Source organism: Vulpes lagopus, chromosome 1, assembly GCF_018345385.1.
Source record: "Vulpes lagopus strain Blue_001 chromosome 1, ASM1834538v1, whole genome shotgun sequence".
Classification (NCBI taxonomy): Eukaryota; Metazoa; Chordata; class Mammalia; order Carnivora; family Canidae; genus Vulpes; species Vulpes lagopus.
The window spans coordinates 158,351,250-158,373,029 of record NC_054824.1 but is presented as its reverse complement, the minus strand read 5'-3'; the positions used below and the strand labels follow the sequence as shown (position 1 = coordinate 158,373,029).

The 21,780-nt window shown below is 37.4% G+C and overlaps 1 protein-coding gene across 1 annotated transcript in view; it reads right to left on the bottom strand.

Annotated features, from left to right (window-relative positions):
- The window catches only part of MROH9 (maestro heat like repeat family member 9), an 83,326-nt gene that overhangs the window by 48,497 nt on the left and 13,049 nt on the right, over nucleotides 1–21,780 (bottom strand). Inside the window, exons 2-4 of the mRNA XM_041749617.1 lie at nucleotides 21,300–21,435; nucleotides 20,632–20,718; nucleotides 18,573–18,677 (exon numbers count right to left, since the gene is read on the bottom strand). Coding sequence (XP_041605551.1) covers nucleotides 18,573–18,677; nucleotides 20,632–20,718; nucleotides 21,300–21,435 — 328 coding nt within the window. The remainder of the gene's footprint in view (nucleotides 1–18,572; nucleotides 18,678–20,631; nucleotides 20,719–21,299; nucleotides 21,436–21,780) is intronic.

The following is a 21,780-nucleotide window of genomic DNA, read 5'->3' as shown; positions in this document are numbered from 1 at the left end:
ATATTCTCTGACCTTTCTGTTATTTATTTATTTATTTATTTATTTATTTATTTATTTATTTATTTATTTTTTATAAGGCTGGCCATGGTGTCTATTCTAGGAGTCTATGACTTAGGAGAATCTAGAAGCAGGATAGGTTGCCTCTACTCTAGGCTCTAGGGAAACATGTTTTCTTTCCTTGGGTATTATTCACTTTGGAGTTGCATTCCAACCTTCTTTTTCCATTGAATGGCAAGATTTTAAGAATCACCATTGCATTGTAGGTCTAAGGAAAAAGAGCAAAAGGTTGTGTTTCTGTATTGGCTATGATGGAGGAATAGTTCTGTCAGCTCAGTTCATAGACGTTGGGGACAATTTATAGGAGATTGCCCCTAAAGTCTTATTGTATTATAATTTTCCCTCAAATTGCCTTTCTGATTATCCATTCTCAAGAACTTGTGTTTGTGCAATTCTTACCAGGTGTTTTTGTAAAATGAAGCTATCAGTGGTCTGTCTACTCTGTTTGCTAGATCACGTCTGTATAGGTGTGGTCTCTATTGTAGATGTGGCCATGTCTAGATTGTATGGCATGTTTGAGGAGGATGGGGAACATGACCTTGGGTAGGACAAGATAGGAAGAAGGCTATATGAACTGTGGAGCAGACTGATAATGCACTACACAGCCCTCTCAGAAGTATGCACTCATAGCTACACCCTCTCCAACATAAGACTTTGGAAACTTCCAATACAATATGACTCTGTTTTTATAGAAAATATATCCAAGTGCTGAAAGAAAAAAAAAGAGTCAATTCTGGAGAAAAGTAGCTTCTCAGTATTCATTCCAAGCCTAAATATTTCTGCTTGGTTTTCTGACCCTTTCTTACTGGATTCCTTCCTTGTAGATCTGGTCCCTCCAGTTCCTCATCTTAACGATAATAATAGCTTTAGGTGCTAAATTCCAGTGGCAATCACTCCTAAGTTTTTTAACTGATTCTTTGGGAAGTCACCTCTTTACCTCTCATAACAGACTTCCATTTCTATTCTAATATCAGTTTAGGATATTGCTTATCTCTTCCTTGCTGTGATAAATTAGGGTTTAGTTCAATTACATCCTTCCACTTGGCCACAGTCCTCTCAATATTGCATTTTACTAGTTATTTGTATTATATTTTTAGTCATTTCTTTTTTCGTTTGTTTTTGTAATATAGTAATACTTTTATGTCTTCATAACTTGCAGATCTTGTTGATCCTCCACTTTATAAAGTAGGTGTTTTGAAGCACTCTTATTTCCCTTCAACTTTCTTCTGTCACTTTTTCTACTTCCCTACTTCTTTTGCTTGTACTTTACTTTGCATTTTTTGTGGCAAAAAATAGACACAACTTACAATTTACCATCTTAATAATTTCAAAGTACATAACTCAGTGACATTAGGTTCATTCACAATGTTGAGCAACCATCACCTTTCTCTAGCTCTAAATCTTTTTCTTTTTTTCTGAGATAGATAGATAGAGAGAGAGAGAGAGAGAGAGAGAGAGAGCATGAGCAGGGGGAGGAGACACAGAGGGAGAGGGAAAGAAAGAATCTTAAGCAGGCTTAGTGCTGAGCTCAGAGCCCAGTGTGGGACTCAACTTCATGACCAAGAGTCTGATGCTTAACTGACTGAGTCAACCAAGCACCCCTCTAGCTTTAAATCTTTTCATCATGTCAATGAAAACCATATACCATTAACCAGTCATTCTTTATCCTCTGTCCTCCTAGTTCCTGGCAACCTCAGAGCTGCTTTCAGTGTCTGTGGATTTGCTTATTCTGCTCTTTCATGAAATGAAATCATACAACATGTAGCTTTTTGTGGCTAGTTTTTTTTTTCTTTAAAGATTTTTTTAAGATTTATTTATTCACAAGATATATATATATATATATATATATATATTTATATATATATATAGAGAGAGAGAGAGGGAGAGAGACGCAGAGACACAAGCAGAGGGAGAAGCAGGCTCCATGCAGAGAGTTTGTTGTGGGACTCCATCCCGGGACTCTAGGATCACACCCTGAACCGAAGGCAGACACTCAACTGTTGAGACACCCAGGCATCCCTTGTGCCTAGTTTCTTTCACTAGGTGTAATGTTTTCAAGTTTTATTAATCTTGCAGTATAGATCTGAATTCATGTATCTTTCTGGCTGAGTGATATTCCATTGTATGAATATACTACATTTTATTTGTCCATTCACTTTGCTGATGGACATTTAGGTTGTTTGCACTTCTTGAATATTGTGAATTGTGCTACGATGAATATTTGTATATAAGCTTTTGTTTGAACAACTGTTTTAAATTTTGTTGGCTATTTACCTAGGATTGCTGGGTCATATGTAATTCTATATTTAACTTGTTGAAGAACCACAAAACTATTCACTGCATTTTTGTTTTTGTTTTTTTAAGTTTATAGCATTTGCATTGTATTTAGCAACTTATTTGAGATTTTTTTGTGTGTGATTGATCTATAGATTGACTCTAAAAGTTGAAAATCAATAATGTGGTCTTGTTATTGTGACTAAGTAAAATTGTCCAATGCATAGACCATGATCACTCTAGTTATATTTTCTTTTGCTACATCAATATGTCTTCTCTACTCTTTTTGAGACTAAAGTCTCACCTGTGCCCTGAATTACCTCTTTATTTTTGATAATCATGTTTTTATCTTTATTTATCTTGGGCTGACTCTTATATTGGGAAGGTTTAATCAGATGTCTGGCAAATCTTGGTTATCTAGTCATACTTAAAAATGTAATCCTTCTTGGTAGGGTTATGTATGTGAGGAAGGCTTGTCAACAAGTGGGCTTTGCATTAGAGTGGTTATGTGGGGAAGCTTGGAGTCATGCTGAAATACATCTAAACAATAGAATCAAAGATTTTGTTGGGGATTTTCTAAACATTTTGAGAAAAACTCAAATTTTGCCTGCTAATGGACCATGTCCCTATAGAATATAGTGTGTATGTTAAGGTGGATAGAAGGCAATAAAGATTCTTCTATATAAGTTTTCAATGAATCCTTTCAGTTAATGCATATATTTTTAGCCTTCCATTGTCTCTCACCCTTCATCATTACTGGGCTTCCATAGATCCAACTTCTCCAGGGCTGCACAAGGCAAACTGCTTCCTGAAAAGCTATACCCCATCCTAATGTTCAAGCACATCTGCCTTTTAGCTTCCTATACTAGGCTTTGTCAGTTACCATTTTCTGTATTTTCTATCATCCAGAAGTTTATTGACATCACTAGTCCATTGAAGATATTCACTAATCTCACAAATGTAAGTACTATCATTTTGTGAGAACTTTAGAGGCAGAGGAGAAAAAGGCATGTGGACAATCTGTTAGCTTTGAGTAGAAACACTCCACCCATCTTTTATTTACTTTTAAAATTTCAATTCCAGTTAGTAAACATACAGTATTATATTATTTTCAGGAGTACAATACAGTGATTCAACAATTCCATACACCATCCAGTGCTCATCAGGACAACTGCACTCCTTAGTCCCCATTAGTATTTAACCCATATCCCCACATGCCTCCCATCTGGTAACCATCAGTTTATTCTCTATAGTTAAGAGTCTGTTTCTTGGTTTGTGTCTCCCTCTCTCTCTTTCCCCCTTTGTTCATTTGTTTTGTTTCTTAAATTCCACATATGAGTGAAATCATATGGCATTTGTCCTTCTTTGACTGACTTATTCTGCTTAGTGTTATACTTTCTAACTCCATTCTTGTAGTTGCAAATGGCAAGATTCATTCTTTTATATGGCTGAGTAATATTCCATGGGATATATTATACTATATCTTCTTTATCTGTTTATCAGTTGATGGACATTTGGGCTGTTTCCATATCTTGGCTACTGTAAATAATACTGCTTGATAAACATAAGGCTGCATGCATCCCTTTGAATTAGTATTTTTGTATTCTTTGGGTAACTATCCAGTAGTCCAGTTCCTAGATCATTGGATATTTCTATATTTAACTTCTTAAGGAAGCTTCATACTGTTTTTCAGAGTGGCTGCACCGGTATACATTCCCACCAACAGTGCCAGAAGGATCCTTTTTCTCCACATCCTTGCCAAAACCTATTGTTTCTTGTGGTTTTAATTTTAGCCATTCTGACAGATAGCTCTTTGTAGTTTTGATTTACATTTCCTTGATAAGGGATAAGGAGCATCGTTCATGTGTCTGTTGGCCATATGAGTGTTTTCTTCAGAGAAATGTCTATTCATATTTTCTTCCCATATTTTAATTGGATTATATGCCTTTTGAGTGTTGAGTTTTACAAGTTCTTTGTATGTTTTGGATACTAACACCTTATCAGATATGACATTTGCAAATATCTTCTCCCATTCAGTAGATTGTCTTTTAGTTTTGATTGTTTCCTTTGCTGTGCAAAAGATTCTTATTTTGATGTAGACCCAGTAGTTTATTTTTGCTTTTGTTTCCCTTGCTTCAAAGGAATCTATCCAGAAAAAAGTTGCTATGGCCAATGTCAAAGAAGTTACTGTCTGTGTAGAAGACATTCTAGAAGAGATTCTAGGATTTTCGTGGTTTCGGATCTCACATTGAGATCCTTAATCCATTTTGAATTTATTATTGTGTATGGTATAATCAAGTGGTCAGTTTCATTCTTTTGCATGATGCTGTCCAGTTTTCCCAACACCATTGTTGAAGACATTGTCTTTACCCATTGCATATTTTTGCCTCTTTTGTAAATTAACTGACCATATAATTGTAGGTTTATTTCTGGGTTTTCTATTATGTTCTATTGATCATGTGTGTGTGCTTTTGTGCCAGTACCACACTGTTTTGATTACTAACAGCTTTGTAATATAAGTTAAGTCCAGAATTGCAATGTCTCCAGCTTTGTTTTTCTTTTTCAAGATTGCTTTGGCTTTTGGAGTTTTTTTGTGCTTCCATACAGATTTTAGGATTAGTTCTATGAAAAATGGTGGTGGTATTTTCATAGAGATTGCATGAAATCTGTGGATTGCTTTGGGTAGTACAGAGCTTTTAACAATATTTGTCTTCTAATCCATGAACATGCTTTGGGTAGTATAGACCTTTCAACAATACTTGTTCTTTGGGTAGATAGACCTTCTAACAATATTTGTTTTTCCAATCCATCTTTCCATTTCTTTGTGTCATCTTCAACTTCTTTCACAATGTTTTATAGTTTTCAGAGTACAGGTCTTTAACCTCTTTGGTAAGTTTATTTCTAGGTATCTTACTTTTGATGAAATTATAAATGGGATTGTTTTCTTAACTTCTTTTTTTTGCTGCTTAATTATTGGCATATAGAAATGCAACAGATATTCTGTGAGTTTACTGAATTTATCAGTTCTAGCAGTTTTTTGGTGTTTTTTTGGGGGGGAGGGGCGGTGTTCTATACTTAGTATCATGTCATCTACAAATAGTGAAAATCTCACTTTTTCCTCACCAGTTTGGATGCCTTTTATTTCTTTTTGTTTTCTGATTGCTGTAGTTAGGACTTCAGGTACTATGTTGAATAAAAGTGGTGAGAATGGACATCCTTGTCTTATTACTGATCTTAAAAGAAAAGCTCTCTGTTTTTCCTCAGTAAGGATGATTTTAGCTGTGGGCTTTTCATAGATGGCTTTTATTATGTTGAGGTATGTTCCTTCTAGACCTACTTTGTTGAGAGTTTTTTTTTTTTTAAATCATGAATACATATTGTACTTTGTCAAATGCTTTTCCTGCATCTATTGAAATGATCATTTGGTTCTTATCCTTTCTTTTATTGATGTGATGTATCACATTGATTTGTGAATATTGAATCACCCTTGCAACCCTTGCATGGTATAAATTCCACTTGATTGTGGTGAACGATTTTAAAAAATGTATTGGTGAATTCCTTTTGCTAATATTTTGTTGAGGATTTTGGATCTATGATCATCAGAGATGATCTGTAGTTCTCTTATCTTGTGGTGTCTTTATCTGGTTTTCATATCACGGTAACGCTGGCCTCATAGGATGAATTTGGAAGTTTTCTTTCCTCTTTTGCTTTTTTGAAATAGTTTGAGAAGACTAGGCTTTAACTCTTCTTTAAATGTTTTGTAGAATTACCTATCTTGTTCTGGACTTTTGTTTGTTGTGAGTATTTTTATTACCAATTCAATTTCATTGCTGATAATCAGCCTGTTCAAATTTTCTATTTATTCCTGTTTCAGTTTTGGTAGTTGATATGTTTATAGGAATTTATCCACTTCTTCTATGTTGTCCAATTTGTTGGCATATCATTTTTAATAATAGTCTTTATTTTTCTGTGGTTATGGTTCTCTCATTTGTGATTTTATGTATTTGAGTCTTTTTTCTCTTTTTTTTCCCACAGAGTCTGGCTAGAGGTTGATCAATTTTATTGATTTCTTCAGAGAACCAGCTCCTGGTTTTATTGATTTTTTTTGGGGGGGGGGTTCCTTTCTTTAAATTCTATATTACTTATTCCTGCTCTAACATTTATTATTTCCTTTCTTCTGCTAGTTTTAGGTTTTGTTTGTTGTTCTTTTTCTAGCTCCTTTAGGTAAAAGGTTAGGTTTTTTATTTGAGATTTCTCTTACTTCTTGAGGTAGGCCTATATTGCTATAAACTCCCCTCTTAGAACTGCATTTGCTGCATCCCAAAGGTTTTGAACCATGTGTTTTCATTTTCATTTGTTTCCATGTAATTTTAAAATTTCTTCTTTTAGTTCCTGCTTAATCAATTCTTTGTTTAGTTGAATGTTATTTGACTTCCATTTATTTGTGGTCTTTCCAGATTTTTTTCTTGTGGTCAATTTCTAGTTTCATAATGTTGTGGTCAGAAAAGATACATGGTATAACTTTGGTCTTTTTTAATTTATTGAGGTTTTTTTCATGCTCTAGTATGTGATCTATTTGAGAGAACGTTCTGTGCACTAAAAGTAAGTATATTCTGCTGTTTTAGAATGAGTGCTCTTAATATCTTTTATATTCTTCTGATCTTGTGTGTCACTCAAAACCACTGTTTCCATGTTGATTTTCTGTTTGGATGATCTGTTCATTAATGTAAATGGGGTGGTGAAGTCCCTTACTATTATTATACTATTATCAGTTAATTCTTTTATGCTTGCCATTAATTGTTTTATGTATTTGAGTGCTCCCATGTTGGGTGCATAGATATTTACAATTGTTGTATCTTGTTTGATTGTCTGTTGTATTATTATATAGTGCCCTTCTTTGTCTCTTCTTACAGTCTGTTTTAAAGTCTAGTTTGTCCAATATACGTTTTGCTACTCTTTCTTTTTTTTAAAATAAATTTATTTTTTATTGGTGTTCAATTTACCAACATACAGAATAACACCCAGTGCTCATCGCGTCAAGTGCCCCCCTCAGTGCCCGTCATCCATTCATCCCCACCCCTCACCCTCCTCCCCTTCCACCACCCCTAGTTCGTTTCCCAGAGTTAGGAGTCTTTATGTTATGTCTCCCTTTCTGATATTTCCCACACATTTCTTCTCCCTTCACTTATATTCCCTTTCACTATTGTTTATATTCCCCAAATCAATGAGAACATATAATGTTTGTCCTTCTCCGATTGACTTACTTCACTCAGCATAATACCCTCCAGTTCCATCCACACTGAAGCAAATGGTGGGTATTTGTTGTTTCTAATGGCTGAGTAATATTCCATTGTATACATAAACCACATCTTCTTTATCCATTCATCTTTCGATGGACACCGAGGCTCCTTCCAGAGTTTGGCTATTGTGGACATTGCTGCTAGAAACATCAGGGTGCAGGTGTCCCGGCATTTCATTGCATCTGTATCTTTAGGGTAAATCCCCAACAATGCAATTGTTGAGTCGCAGGGCAGGTCTATTTTTAACTCTTTGAGGAACCTACACACAATTTTCCAGAGTGGCTGCACCACTTCACATTCCCACCAACAGTGGTTCCCTTTTCTCCGCATCCTCTCCAACATTTGTGGTTTCCTGTCTTGTTAATTTTCCCATTTCTCACTGGGGTGAGGTGGTATCTCATTGTGGTTTTGATTTGTATTTCCCTGATGGCAAGTGATGCAGAGCTTTTTCTCATGTGCATGTTGGCCATGTCTATGTCTTCCTCTGTGAGATTTCTCTTCATGTCTTTTCCCATTTCATGATTGGATTGTTTGTTTCTTTGCTGTTGAGTTTAATAAGTTCTTTATGGATCTTGGAAACTAGCCCTTTATCTGATATGTCATTTGCAAGTATCTCTCCCATTCTGTAGGTTGTCTTTTAGTTTTGTTGACTGTATCTTTTGCTGTGCAAAAGCTTCTTATCTTGATGAAGTCCCAATAGTTCATTTTTTCTTTTGTTTCTTTTGCCTTCGTGGATGTATCTTGCAAGAAGTTACTGTGGCTGAGTTCAAAAAGGGTGTTGCCTGTGTTCTCCTCTAGGATTTTGATGGAATCTTGTCTCACATTTAGATCTTTCATCCATTTTGAGTTTATCTTTGTGTATGGCGAAAGAGAGTGGTCTAGTTTCATTCTTCTGCATGTGGATGTCCAATTTTCCCAGCACCATTTATTGAAGAGACTGTCTTTCTTCCAATGGAGAGTCTTTCCTCCCTTATTGAATATTAGTTGACCATAAAGTTCAGGGTCCACTTCTGGGTTCTCTATTCTGTTCCATTGATCTATGTGTCTGTTTTTGTGCCAGTACCACACTGTCTTGATGACCACAGCTTTGTATTACAACCTGAAATCTGGCATTGTGATGCCCCCAGATACGGTTTTCTTTATTAAAATTCCCCTGGCTATTCGGGGTCTTTTCTGATTCCACACAAATCTTAAAATAATTTGTTCTAACTCTCTGAAGAAAGTCCATGGCATTTTGATAGGGATTGCATTAAACATGTAAATTGCCCTGGGTAACATTGACATTTTCACAATATTAATTATGCCAATCCATGAGCATGGAATATTTTTCCATCTCTTTGTGTCTTCCTCAATTTCTTTCAGAACTGTTCTATGGTTTTTAGGGTATAGATCCTTTACCTCTTTGGTTAGGTTTATTCCTAGGTATCTTATGCTTTTGGGTGCAATTGTAAATGGGATTGACTCCTTAATTTCTCTTTCTTCAGTCTCATTGTTAGTGTATAGAAATGCCACTGATTTCTGGGCATTGATTTTGTATCCTGCCATGCTACCAAATTGCTGTATGAGTTCTAGCAATCTTGGGGTGGAGGCTTTCGGGTTTTCTATGTAGACTATCATGTCATCGGCGAAGAGGGAGAGTTTGACTTCTTCTTTGCCAATTCGAATGCCTTTAATGTCTTTTTGTTGTCTGATTGCTGAGGCGAGGACTTCCAGTACTATGTTGAATAGCAGTGGTGAGAGTGGACATCCCTGTCTTGTTCCTGATCTTAGGGGAAAGGCTCCCAGTGCTTCCCCATTGAGAATGATATTTGCTGTGGGCTTTTCGTAGATGGCTTTTAAGATGTTGAGGAATGTTCCCTCTATCCCTACACTCTGAAGAGTTTTGATCAGGAATGGATGCTGTATATTGTCAAATGCTTTCTCTGCATCTAATGAGAGGATCATATGGTTCTTGGTTTTTCTCTTGCTGATATGATGAATCACATTGATTGTTTTACAAGTGTTGAACCAGCCTTGTGTCCTGGGGTTAAATCCTACTTTATCATGGTGAATAATTTTCTTAATGTATTGTTGGATCCTATTGGCTAGTATCTTATTGAGAATTTTTGCATCCATGTTCAACAGGGATATTGGTCTGTAATTCTCCTTTTTGGTGGGGTCTTTGTCTGGTTTTGGAATTAAGGTGATGCTGGCCTCATAGAACGAATTGGAAGTACTCCATCTCTTTCTATCTTTCCAAACAGCTTTAGTAGAATAGGTATCGTTTCTTCTTTAAACGTCTGATAGAATTCCCCTGGGAAGCCATCTGGCCCTGGACTTTTGTGTCTTGGGAGGTTTTTGATGACTGCTTCAATTTCCTCCCTGGTTATTGGCCTGTTCAGGTTTTCTATTTCTTCCTGCTCCAGTTTTGGTAGTTTGTGGCTTTCCAGGAATGCATCCATTTCTTTTAGATTGCCTAATTTATTGGCGTATAGCTGTTCATAATATGTTTTTAAAATCTTTTGTATTTCCTTGGTCTTGGTAGTGATCTCTCCTTTCTCATTCATGATTTTATTAATTTGAGTCTTCTCTCTCTTCTTTTTAATAAAGCTGGCTAATGGTTTATCTATCTTATTAATTCTTTCAAAGAACCACCTCCTGGTTCTGTTGATCTGTTCCACAGCTCTTCTGGTCTCGATTTCGTTGAGTTCTGCTCGAATCTTTATTAACTCTCTTCTTCTGCTAGGTGTAGGATCTATTTGCTGTTTTTTCTCTAGCTCCTTTATGTGTAAGGTTAGCTTTTGTATTTGAGTTCTTTCCAGTTTTTGAATGGATGCTTGTATTGCGATGTATTTCCCCCTTAGGACTGCTTTTTCTGCATCCCAAAGATTTTGAACGGCTGTATCTTCATTCTCACTAGTTTCCATGAATCTTTTTAATTCTTCCTTAATTTCCTGGTTGACCCTTTCATCTTTTAGCAGGATGGTCCTTAACCTCCACATGTTTGAGGTCCTTCGAAACTCCTTCTTGTGATTTAGTTCTAATTTCAAGGCATTATGGTCTGAGAATATGCAGGGGATGATCCCAATCTTTTGGTATCAGTTCAGACCCGATTTGTGACCCAGTATGTGGTCTATTCTGGAGAAAGTTCCATGTGCACTTGAGAAGAATGTGTATTCAGTTGAGTTTGGATGTAAAGTTCTGTAGATATCTGTGAAATCTATCTGGTCCAGTGTATCATTTAAAGCTCTCGTTTCTTTGGAGATGTTGTGCTTAGAAGACCTATCGAGGGTAGAAAGAGCTAGATTGAAGTCACCAAGTATAAGTGTATTATTATCTAAGTATTTCTCCACTTTGGTTATTAATTGATTGATATATTTGGCAGCTCCCACATTCAGGGCATATATATTAAGGATTGTTAAGTCTTCTTGTTGGATAGATCCTTTAAGTATGATATAGTGTCCCTCTTCATCTCTCACTACAGTCTTCTGGGTAAATTTTAGTTTATCTGATATAAGGATGGCTACCCCTGCTTTCTTTTGAGGACCATTTGAATGGTAAATGGTTCTCCAACCTTTTATTTTCAGGCTGTAGGTGTCCTTCTGTCTAAAATGAGGCTCTTGTAGACAGCAAATAGATGGGTCCTGCTTTTTTATCCAGTCTGAAACCCTGTGCCTTTTTATGGGGTCATTAAGCCTGTTCACGTTCAGAGTTACTATTGAAAGATATGAGTTTAGTGTCATCATGATATCTATTCAGTCCTTGTTTTTGTGGATTGTTCCACTGGACTTCTTCTTAAAGGGGAATTTTAAGAGTCCCCCTTAAAATATCTTGCAGAGCTGGTTTGGAGGTCACATATTCTTTCAGTTCCTGCCTGTCTTGGAAGCTCTTTATCTCTCCTTCTATTTTGAATGAGAGCCTTGCTGGATAAAGTATTCTTGGTTGCATGTTCTTCTCATTTAGGACCCTGAATATATCCTGCCAGCTCTTTCTGGCCTGCCAGGTCTCTGTGGAGAGGTCTGCTGTTACCCTAATACTCCTCCCCGTAAAAGTCAGGGATTTCTTGTCTCTTGCTGCTTTAAGGATCTTCTCTTTATCTTTAGAATTTGCAAGCTTAACTATTAAATGTTGAGGTGTTGAACGGTTTTTATTGATTTTAGGGGGGGATCTCTCTATTTCATGGATCTGAATGCCTGTTTCCCTTCCCAGATTAGGAAAGTTTTCAGCTATGATTTGTTCAAATTACATATTCTGGCCCTCTGTGCCTTTAGGCGCCCTTGGGAACCCCAATTAAAGGTAGGTTTTTCTTCCTCAGGCTGTCGTTTATTTCCCTTAATCTGTCTTCATGGTCTTTTAATTGTTTGTCTCTTTTTTCCTCAGTTTCCCTCTTTTCCATCAACTTGTCTTCTATGTAACTCTCTCGTTCTTCCACCTCGTTAACCCTCATCGTTAGGACTTCTAGTTTGGATTGCATCTCATTCAATTGACTTTTAATTTCTGCCTCATTGGATCTAAATTCTGCCATCATGCAGTCTCTTGAGTTCTTTATGCTTTTTTCTAGAGCCACCAGTAGCTGTATAATAATGCTTCTGACTTGGCTTTCTGACATTGAATTGTAATCCAGATTTTGTAACTCTGTGGGAGAGAGGACTGTTTCTGATTCTTTCTTTTGAGGTGAGGTTTTCCTTCTAGTCATTTTGCTCAGTGCAGAGTGGCCAAAAACATGTTGTATTGGGAAAAGGAGAAAAAGAGAGGAGAGAAAGAAGGAAAGAAAAGAGAAAAGAAAAAAGGAAGAAAAAAAGAGAAGAAAAAGAAAAAGAAAGAAAGGAATAAAAAGGGGTGGGGGAAGCAAACAAACAAAACAAAACAAAACAAAAAAACCCAAAAAAACAAAAAAAACACGGGAGTATCTTCTGATTTTGTGTACTTTAAGTCCCTTGACTTCCCCTGGAACTTTTCGGTCTAGCTGTTCTTCTGGGGGAGGGGCTGTGGTGCTGGTTTTCAGCTGTTAGCCCTTGGGGGAGCTGCTCTGCCCCTGTCTGGTGCAGGGCTCAGTAGGGGGTATTTACCCCGTGAGGCCCCAGGAGGAAAAACCGCAGTGGCGGTGGCCAGCTCTGGAGCCCTGGAGTCAGCTCCTGCAGTAACTACGGAGCTCTCCTCTGCAGGGCCTGGAGGCTCCGGGTCGGGCCGCTGATCTGCTCAGCTTGGGGCAGTAGCGTCCTTGTGGTCCTGGGCCCTCCTGGCCTCTGCCTGTCCCAGGGGGAGGCCGGATCCTGGGCTGTGTCCCCGGCGCCCAGTGCTCCCGGCCTGCGCTGTTGGAGGCGCTGCCGGTGGCGCAGCCCCCTCCGCGGAGCCGCCCCCGAGCCCCTCCCAGCTGCTTCGGGGTCCAGCCGTGCACGCTGCAGCCCTTCAGGGAGCTTGGCGCACTCTCCCCGGGGCGCAGTTCCTCTGTTACTGTCCCAGGGAGCCTGAGGGTATCCCCGCCCTCCTGGGGTCCTGCTCCAACTCCCTGTGAGCCCCTTTCCGCCCGGGAAGATTGGTGCAGCTCCTGCTTCTTCGGGATGGAGCTCTCCTGTCCTGGGGACACTCGCCCTGGCCTTAGCCCGGCTCCTCGGCTCCTCGTGGGGCCCTTCCACCTTGGATGCCTTTTGTCCCCCCCCGCCCCCCCCCCCGTCTTCCTACCTTGATAGAAGCGCGAACTCTTCTCACTGTAGCATTCCAGCTGTTCTCTCTTTAAATCTCAGGCCGAATTGGTAGATTTTCAGGTAGAAATTTGTAGATTTTTCCTCCTCCTCTTTCTTTTGATGTCTATTAGCATGATAAATGTTTTTCTATTCCCTTGCTTTCAATATGCAGGTGTTTTCAGGTCTGAAATTAGTATCTTGTAGGAAGCATATAAATGGAACTTCTTTTGTTTTGTTTTATGCATTCTGCTAGCCTATGTCTTTTGATTGGAGCATTTTATCTATTTACATTCAAAGTAATTATGATATATATGTATTTATTACAATTTTGTTATCTGTATTGTGGTTGATTATGAAAATTTTCTCTGATCCTTTCTTGTCTTCTATTATAGTTTGCTGGTTTTCTTTAGTGATATATTTGGATTTTTTTCTTTATTTTTGCACGTTTATTTGTAGTTTTTGACATATGGTTACCCTTAGGTTTGTATAATAACCTCTTCCATATATAGCAGTCTACATTAGGTTGATGGTTGCTTAAATTTGAACCCATTGTTTTCTCCTCTTCTCCCCACGTTTTAGGTATATGTTATCATATTTTACATTTTTGGTTGATTTTTTTTTTACAGAAATACTAATTTTTATTGCTTTTGTGTTTCCCGTCTTTTTATTGGCCTTTGCTTTTTACTCACAGATTACCCTTTAGTATTTCTTCCAGGGCTGATTTAGTGGTCATGAACTCCTTTAGTTTTTATTTTTCAGGAAAGTCTCTATCTCTCCTTCTATTTTGAATGACAGCCTTGCTGGATAGAATATTCTTGGCTGCAGATATTTCCCATTCATCACTTTGAATATATCATGCCACTCCCTTCTGGCCTGTCACGTTTATGTTGAAAAATCTGCTGCCAGCCTCATGGGCTTTCCCTTGTAACTGCCTAATGTCTTTTGTCCTGCTGCTTCAATTTTTTTTTTCTTAATCACTGTATTTTGCCATTTTAATTACAACATATCTTGGTGTGAATCTGCTTTTGTTGATTTTGTTGGGGGATCTGGATATCTGTTTCCTTCCTGAGGACTTTTCAGATATTATTTTTTCAAATAAAATTTCTTCCTGCTTTTTTCTTTTTTTCTTCTTCTGGGACTCCTACAATATGAATGTTATGTTTGATGGATTCTCATTTTGCACAATTCTTTTCTCTCTCTTTTTTTCAGCTTGATTATTTTCCATTACTCTGTCTCCTAGATCATTGATCTGCTTCTTCCAACCTGCTGTCATTTCCTCAGTCATATTTCTGATTTCATCTACTGAGCCCTTTATCTATGTAATATAATTCTTTGTCTCTGTGTTAATGGTCTCATTGGTGCTTTCCACTCTCTTCTCTAGTAAGTGTCTTTATGATCATTACTTTAAATTCTCTATCAGGTATGTCATTTATATGTTTTTTACTTACATCTGGCTGTGGGCTGGTCCTGTTCTTTTATTTGGGATTAATTCCTCAATCTTTTCATTTTGTCTAAGTCTCTGTATCTGTTTCTGTGCATTAGAACAGTCAGCTATGCCTCCTGTTCTTGAGGGTAATGGCCTTATGAAGAACAGGTCCTATGGTGCTCTGCAGTGTAGTGTCCCCTCTTCCCCAGGGCTTTTTGATTCAGGGAGTATCTCCAATGTATGTGTGTGCACTTTGCTGTTGTGTTCTGGCCACTTTATCCTTCAGATCAGGTTTTTGCAGAGGCCCTCTTTGCCTATTGTGGGGAATGTTTGGTTCCTGGCATGAATATGACAAGTTTTAACTAGGTGTGCTCTGGTCTGCTTATAAGAAGAGACTTGTTGCCATGACTACCAGAACCAAGGCACTGCAAAACTCCCATGTCAAGAGATTCAGTGTGTCCAGGGGTTTGGGCCATTTTTCTGGGAAAGGAGACCTGCTGGGCTGGGACTGAGGCAAGTGTGATTGGGAAGGGTGGTTCTACTGAAACATGGAGAGAGGGAGGGGGTCAGGGCTTGGTATAAGCAAGGTAGCTTATAGGTAGTTTAGGTAGCTAGTATTGGTGCTGTGCTGGTTTCTGCATATGGTACTGTGTTAATGCTGAGAGGAGGGAGAGCTTCTTTGTTCTTGGAGAAATGAATGCTGCCTCTCTGGAACATATTCAGAGAAGAACAAATAACCTCCCCACTGTGTCTCAAGTGCTCTTAATATCACTGTTTTCACACTCTGTCCACAGGTTGTTTTTCCTGCCTTCTCTCTAACAGCAGTACTCTCTCAACTAAGCTCTCTAAGCTTGCTGACTTTTACAACTCCTTTAAGCCCCAGTGGTTGCAAAAACTTAGGAAATTTGGCCCCTCTTGCTTTCCAAGCCAATTGCTCTGGGGAATCATCTCTGTGTGCTTCCCTTTGTGCTAGTCTATCTCTTGACCTTCTCCCAACCACAGCATTAATGATTTCTTTCTCAAACCATGTGTCCACATTTCCTACCATCTTTGATTTGGATTCTTCTCTACCTTTAGTTGTGGAGTTTGTTCTGCCAGTCTTCAGGTTTATTTATGGGATATTTAGGATGATTTGATAATTACCTACTTGTATTCATGCAACAAGGCAAGCCTAGGGTCCTCCAACTCCACTGTCATCTTCCTCCTTAACTCTCACCCATATTTTAAATGCTGATGTGTCAAAGGAACAAACCCAGGGAAAATCTTTCAGTTAATAAAATGACATGGTTAGCTCACATTTCTTTGCCTGTCTGAAAATTTATAGTTTAAATATATATAAAGGAACAAATATTCTTTGAGCATAGAAGTTTTTTTTTTTAATCTGATAGCACATAGGTCATATAAGGGGAATTACTACACTAAAAAGTATTTTTGATAGAATACAATTGGTAGTCAAGATTGTTCAATAGGACAAGGGTCCCTGAGACTCTAGAAAACATAGGCTAGTGTAATTTGTAAAAAAAATTAAAAAATTAAAAAAGGTGTTTCTGGTGAATGGACAGCACCTGAAAACAGAATAGGTAGTTACATATAATTAGAGAAGAGCAAAACAAATCTTCACTGATTATCTACACTATGTCAGATGTAGAGGTACATAGACGAAGCTTGTGGGAAGCTTAGGTGTTTTTTTTTTTTTAAGATTTTGTTTATTTATTCATGAGACCCACAGAGAGAGAGGCAGAGACATGGGCAGAGGGAGGAGAAGCAGGCTCCATGCAGGGACCCCAATGCGGAACTCGATTCCAGGACCCTAGGACCATGCCCTGAGCTGAAGGTAGATGCTCAACCACTGAGCCATTCAGGCGTCCTAATGGAAGCTTAGTTTTTAATTTAATCATACACTCAACTGTTTTATTTCATTTATTTGACCTCTCTCCTCCATTAATTTCATGGACTTAACCATCTTTCAAGGACATTATCATAAAGAGACAGTTAACTTAAGTTTTATGCTTTCTTGACTTTGATGAACTGGTGGAAGCTTAGCTTCCATGTTCTGGAAAATGCTGGTTGTGCTTCCACCTGGTGGCACTAAATGAACATTGCGGAACAAAGTAATAGGTTATCCTACTTGGCTTCCTTAAACAAATGTGTTGTAGACAGGAACCTTCAATTTATGAGAGCCTTCTGTTGCAGATGTGGATTTATACATTTATTTTTTGTATAAGTAGTAGAAAATGAGTACATGAAGATGTTATGAATGTATGTTTCTGATCCCCTTTATTCTGAACTTCTCAAATGATTCAAACTATCAAATAAGCAATTAGAAGTGTATGTTTAAAAGTCACAGTTAGGGTTGAGCTACAAATGGGCAGCCCTGGTGGCACAGCGGTTTTAGTGCCGTCTGCAGCCCAGGCGTGATCCTGCAAATCCCAGATCGAGTTCCCTGTCAGACTCTCTGTATGATGCCTGCTTCTCCCTCTGCCTGTGTCTCTGTCTCTATAAATAAATAAAATATTTTTTTTTAATAAAGGGGTGAGTTGCAAAATAGGCTGGGTACACAGTATCCATGTAAGAGAGAAATGTTCACAGATAGTAAGATTTTTTAGAAGGGAGGCAATGATGTTATTAAAACTATAGAAAACCTCAGCAAATATTGGCAATTATGAGATGCCTATTTGTTCTCCGTCTGAAGGTAACAATTAGAAAGTTCAATAACTTCCCAGTGTTGGTAAGGTGAAGGGAAATGATCACTCTAATATCCACAGGGATAAAAACTGGAGATAATTTTGTAGTGCTAAAACTATCATCTATTCATAGTCTTTGATCTATTATCTTTCTAAGGATTTCTAAGTACATATGTACTTGAACAAAGATGATCTTTTGTACATTGTTTGAAGTAGAAAAATCCGAAATATATTTGAATGTCCATCAAAGGAGGTTACAATACATTAAAACTATGGGTTTATGCTTTGGCTAAAAGAATGAGATAAATCTACATATATTGCTATGAAAGTATCTGAGGAACATACTGTTCAGTGAAAAAAATCAAATTGAAGAAACAGGTGTAAATATAAAGTGATTTTTAATAAAGAAACACTAAGTAAAAAGCTGTTTATTTCAGTATATGCATGTATGTGGATGTGTACATAGATGGCTGTCTGGCAGGACCCATATCACAGTAGCATGCTAGGGAGGAGATTAGGGTAGAAAGTAGGGTAGGAGAAAACTTCTTCTTTATCTCTAGCAAGTTTTACAATGAGAGGACCCAGGAATTATTTGCATACATATTTCAAATAAATATATAATGGTTCAAAAATATTTTAGAAAAAGGAGAAATAAGAAGGAAGGTGGGATGGGACACCTGGGTGGCTCAGCAGTTGAGCATCTGCTTTGGCTCAGGGCGTGATCCTGGGTTCCAGAATCGAGTTCCACATTGGGATCCCTATGAGGACCATTCTTCTCCCTCTGTCTATGTCTCTGCCTCTCTCTGTGACCTCAAGAATAAATAAATAAAATCTTTTAAAAAAAAAAAGAAAGAAAGTAGGGATAGAAAGATTTATAAGATTGTGAATAACATTGATTGTGATCCACAGAGAATCTAGAAGGCCAGCAAAAATTTTGACACATTCTATTTGTGGAAAGCAAAAAAGAGTCTTAATCAATTGGTTGAGAGACTCTACTCTGATTGACATAAAATCATGTAGTATATAGGCTCTTCTCTTAATATCCCAACCTGCCAGCATGCTCATACCAAGCAAGCACTTAGAGTTCTCAAGACCCAACACTTGGAAAGTAGCACTATAGAAATGCAGTCTTCAGAAGCAGGTGGCATGACTGCACTCTGTGACTTACATATCTCTTGACTTTCTCGGATGCAAATCTTAGCACACTGCTGATGATCATCATAACTCTTTCCTGCAGGTACGAAGTATCTTCATTCATCCATATAATCATGTCCTGTGGAAAACATAAGAATCATCCTAGAGCATGTTATTTCCATCTCTACAAGTCCCCTCCGTTTAGTCCCCAACTCCACCAACTGAAAGGTCCTTGTGGGCTCCTGATTATTTCACATCTAACCTACATTTATCTCAAAAAGATGACAATAAGCAAGTTGTATACTACAAGCTATCTAGTATATTACTTCATCTACTGTAGTAACTACATCTGTGTTGTATGTCATTTAATTCTATACAACAAATATTTACTAATGATATGCATTATAAGTCATTCTGTCAGTCAACATGGACAGTTTAATAGGAGGCTATGATGGGATTGTAAGCTGCTTCTCCTTTTTTTTTTCTTTGAAAGTACATATCCTCTATCTCTAATTACAGGATTTTATTTTCAGTTTTAAAAAAGAATTGAAATGTCATCTGATCTTGAAATGTTATCTTACTCCAGAATTTCCTCTGCAGATTCAACACTCAGATATTTTCTGGCTCATGGTTGCAGAGAATATTCCTGGAGGCAGCTCAGTTAGAAAGTTCTTGCTAATTTTGATTCAACTCCATCTTGCTGTAACTTCTATTTGTTCTAAATCTTCAGATGCAGGGACATATTTACAAGCTTTGGAAGGGAAAAAGACTGCATATGCCTCATATGCCAACAACCACTAACAAATTTCTTAAGGCACTCTGTTGGAGTCCATGGTATTTGTGCTACATATTCTCTCTTCTACTTGCTCCCATTGTATAAAACTGCTCTGAAGTCCATTTCCTGGGGCAGAAGAGTCTAAATCCCAGGGGGTTCAGCCTGTACCTTTTCTGGGACTGGTATTTTAGCTCTTTTCAAGAATTGGGTGAGTTTCTAGTCATGGAAAGTATAAGAACAACATAGTTAAGTAACAGGTTACTAAGTTAGAGTAGCTCTCCTATTCACTAGCTTTGTATGTATTATTGTTCCTCTTTCCAGTTCTATTTTCTTACAGTAAAATGGGGGAAAATAATAGTAACTTCCTCAAAGGGTTATTTTAAGGATTAAATGAGACAACCAATATATGAAGTATTCAGTTTAGTGTCTGATGTAGAGTAAGTGCTCAAAACCAATGGTTTATTGGTTGAAAGACCATGCATGGGGATATGGTTGCAATAATGAGATAATAACTACTTTAAAGTGTTGTGAGGTTAAGTTTTGTAAATGCACAGAAAATACTTGACTCAAATTAGGCACAAATTAACTCGGTATATTTTATTTTCCCTCACATTCCTTCTTGTCTTCATAGATACCAATTCTGCTTCTTTACTTGAATATATTTTATGATTTGCACAAACTCATAATGCTCCTGGTAGAGTAAATCAATCTGGTTTCCCAGTATTTCCAGACAAGTGCCCTTGATGCCATCATGTTAGAAACAGTTGAAGATCATAAGAAATCCTGAGCAGTCTCCTGTCTCTGCCTGGGATGTTGAAAACACAGTGAGATCTGGATATAAATGGGGGTTTGGACAGTTGTTAGGCTTTCCTCTGATACCATGGTATCCATGAAGATAGGATGCTCATGGGATTATTTAGGTCCAGAGTTTTTGGGGAAGAAGCAAGCATATAGACACTATCAAAGTATAGTTTGTTTTTACACAGATCTGTAGGTAGTTCAAGCCAGTCACCCTCTCTTCTCTCCTAACCCATATTGTAGTCACTCTTACATTGCCACATAATATTTTGGCTTTTTAATTATTCTGTTGATGCCATCTTCCCAAAATTGAATTCTTTAAAGTATGTCTCTGTAATTCAAATAAAGGGAAGTGATTTCATTTTGGGAATAATTATACAACTTGGGAGGAAAAGAAAAAAAATTCAGCCACTAGATACTTGAAGAAGATATAAGTTTGGGAAAGGGGAAATAATAAGTGAAATATAGTGAGCTCTTTAGATTTAAGATAAGAAAACAAAACTGCTTATTTTCCCTTTACCTTTAAGATTTGAAGTTTGTAGAAGTCTTTAGACACTAAGATCAGAAGAGTTTCCTCAAACATGTTTAAAATACTTTGATATAAATTCTGAAAAAAACAAAAAAATTATATGACCAGCAGCCAGATAAAATTAGATATAATTTTACTCAAAGTCTGTAGTTTTGTGTCCTGGAGTCCTGTCTTTGCCCTGCAAACTGAAGGTAAGAAAGGAGAGAGGTAGCTATAGATATGGGACTTCTCTCAGTACCATGTGCTGTGAATTGCAATTCCAACTTATGGAACAGATACATTGTGTAGCTGTGCTCTGGAAATAGAGACCAGAGATGTTGTTGACCTTACTGTAGGGCTATTCCTCTCTCCATCTTTCTCTACTCCCATTTCCTTTTTTGCAGCATTTGCCCATACACTCTTGTCCTTGCTAAAACAACCAAAAATCTCTTCACTCATTTGTTCCTATATCTCCTTTACAATCCATTAAATCCCATGAGTTGTAAAATTCACAAGGAGTCCAGGGGTATAGATTAATGCTGGAATATATTATTAATTTATTGCATCTAAAAGGGGTGAAGGAGATAACAACAAAAATTATGACCTGTGGTGGGGCATTCTTCCAGATTGCTGTGGTGCACAACAATGTCTCATAATAATTTAAGGAAGCAAAGACTCACTTCCAAGTCCTCTTTGTCATCTTCACTGGTTCCCATTTCTCTCACTCTCTCAAGACTTGGTATAGCAAATACCATTTTAAAGGATGACTCTATTATATTCAGTTGGGCTTCAAATTGCAGTAAGGGATCTACAAAGCTGGTAAGAAAAAGGTATAGTTATTAAATAGAGGAGAGAGCAAATATAACCTGAGTTTAGTGGCTTTTTCTTGTGTAAGAGAGAATGTACTAGAAAATGAGGCCTATTGCTAAACTTCATATAACATGTGAGTTTTAAATATTCTCATAAAAATGACAATTGTGCTTTAAATATAAAGGAATGAATTTCTTCTTAAAAATCATCTGTAATCAGTTATTTAGAAACCAGAATATACTTCTCCAAAGACATAATAGTAAAGAGTGGTTACATTTCCAAGCAAGCCCACATAGCCATGCTGAACTTTAGTTGAAATATATTACTGCCACATTTTCTCTAAACCGTGAT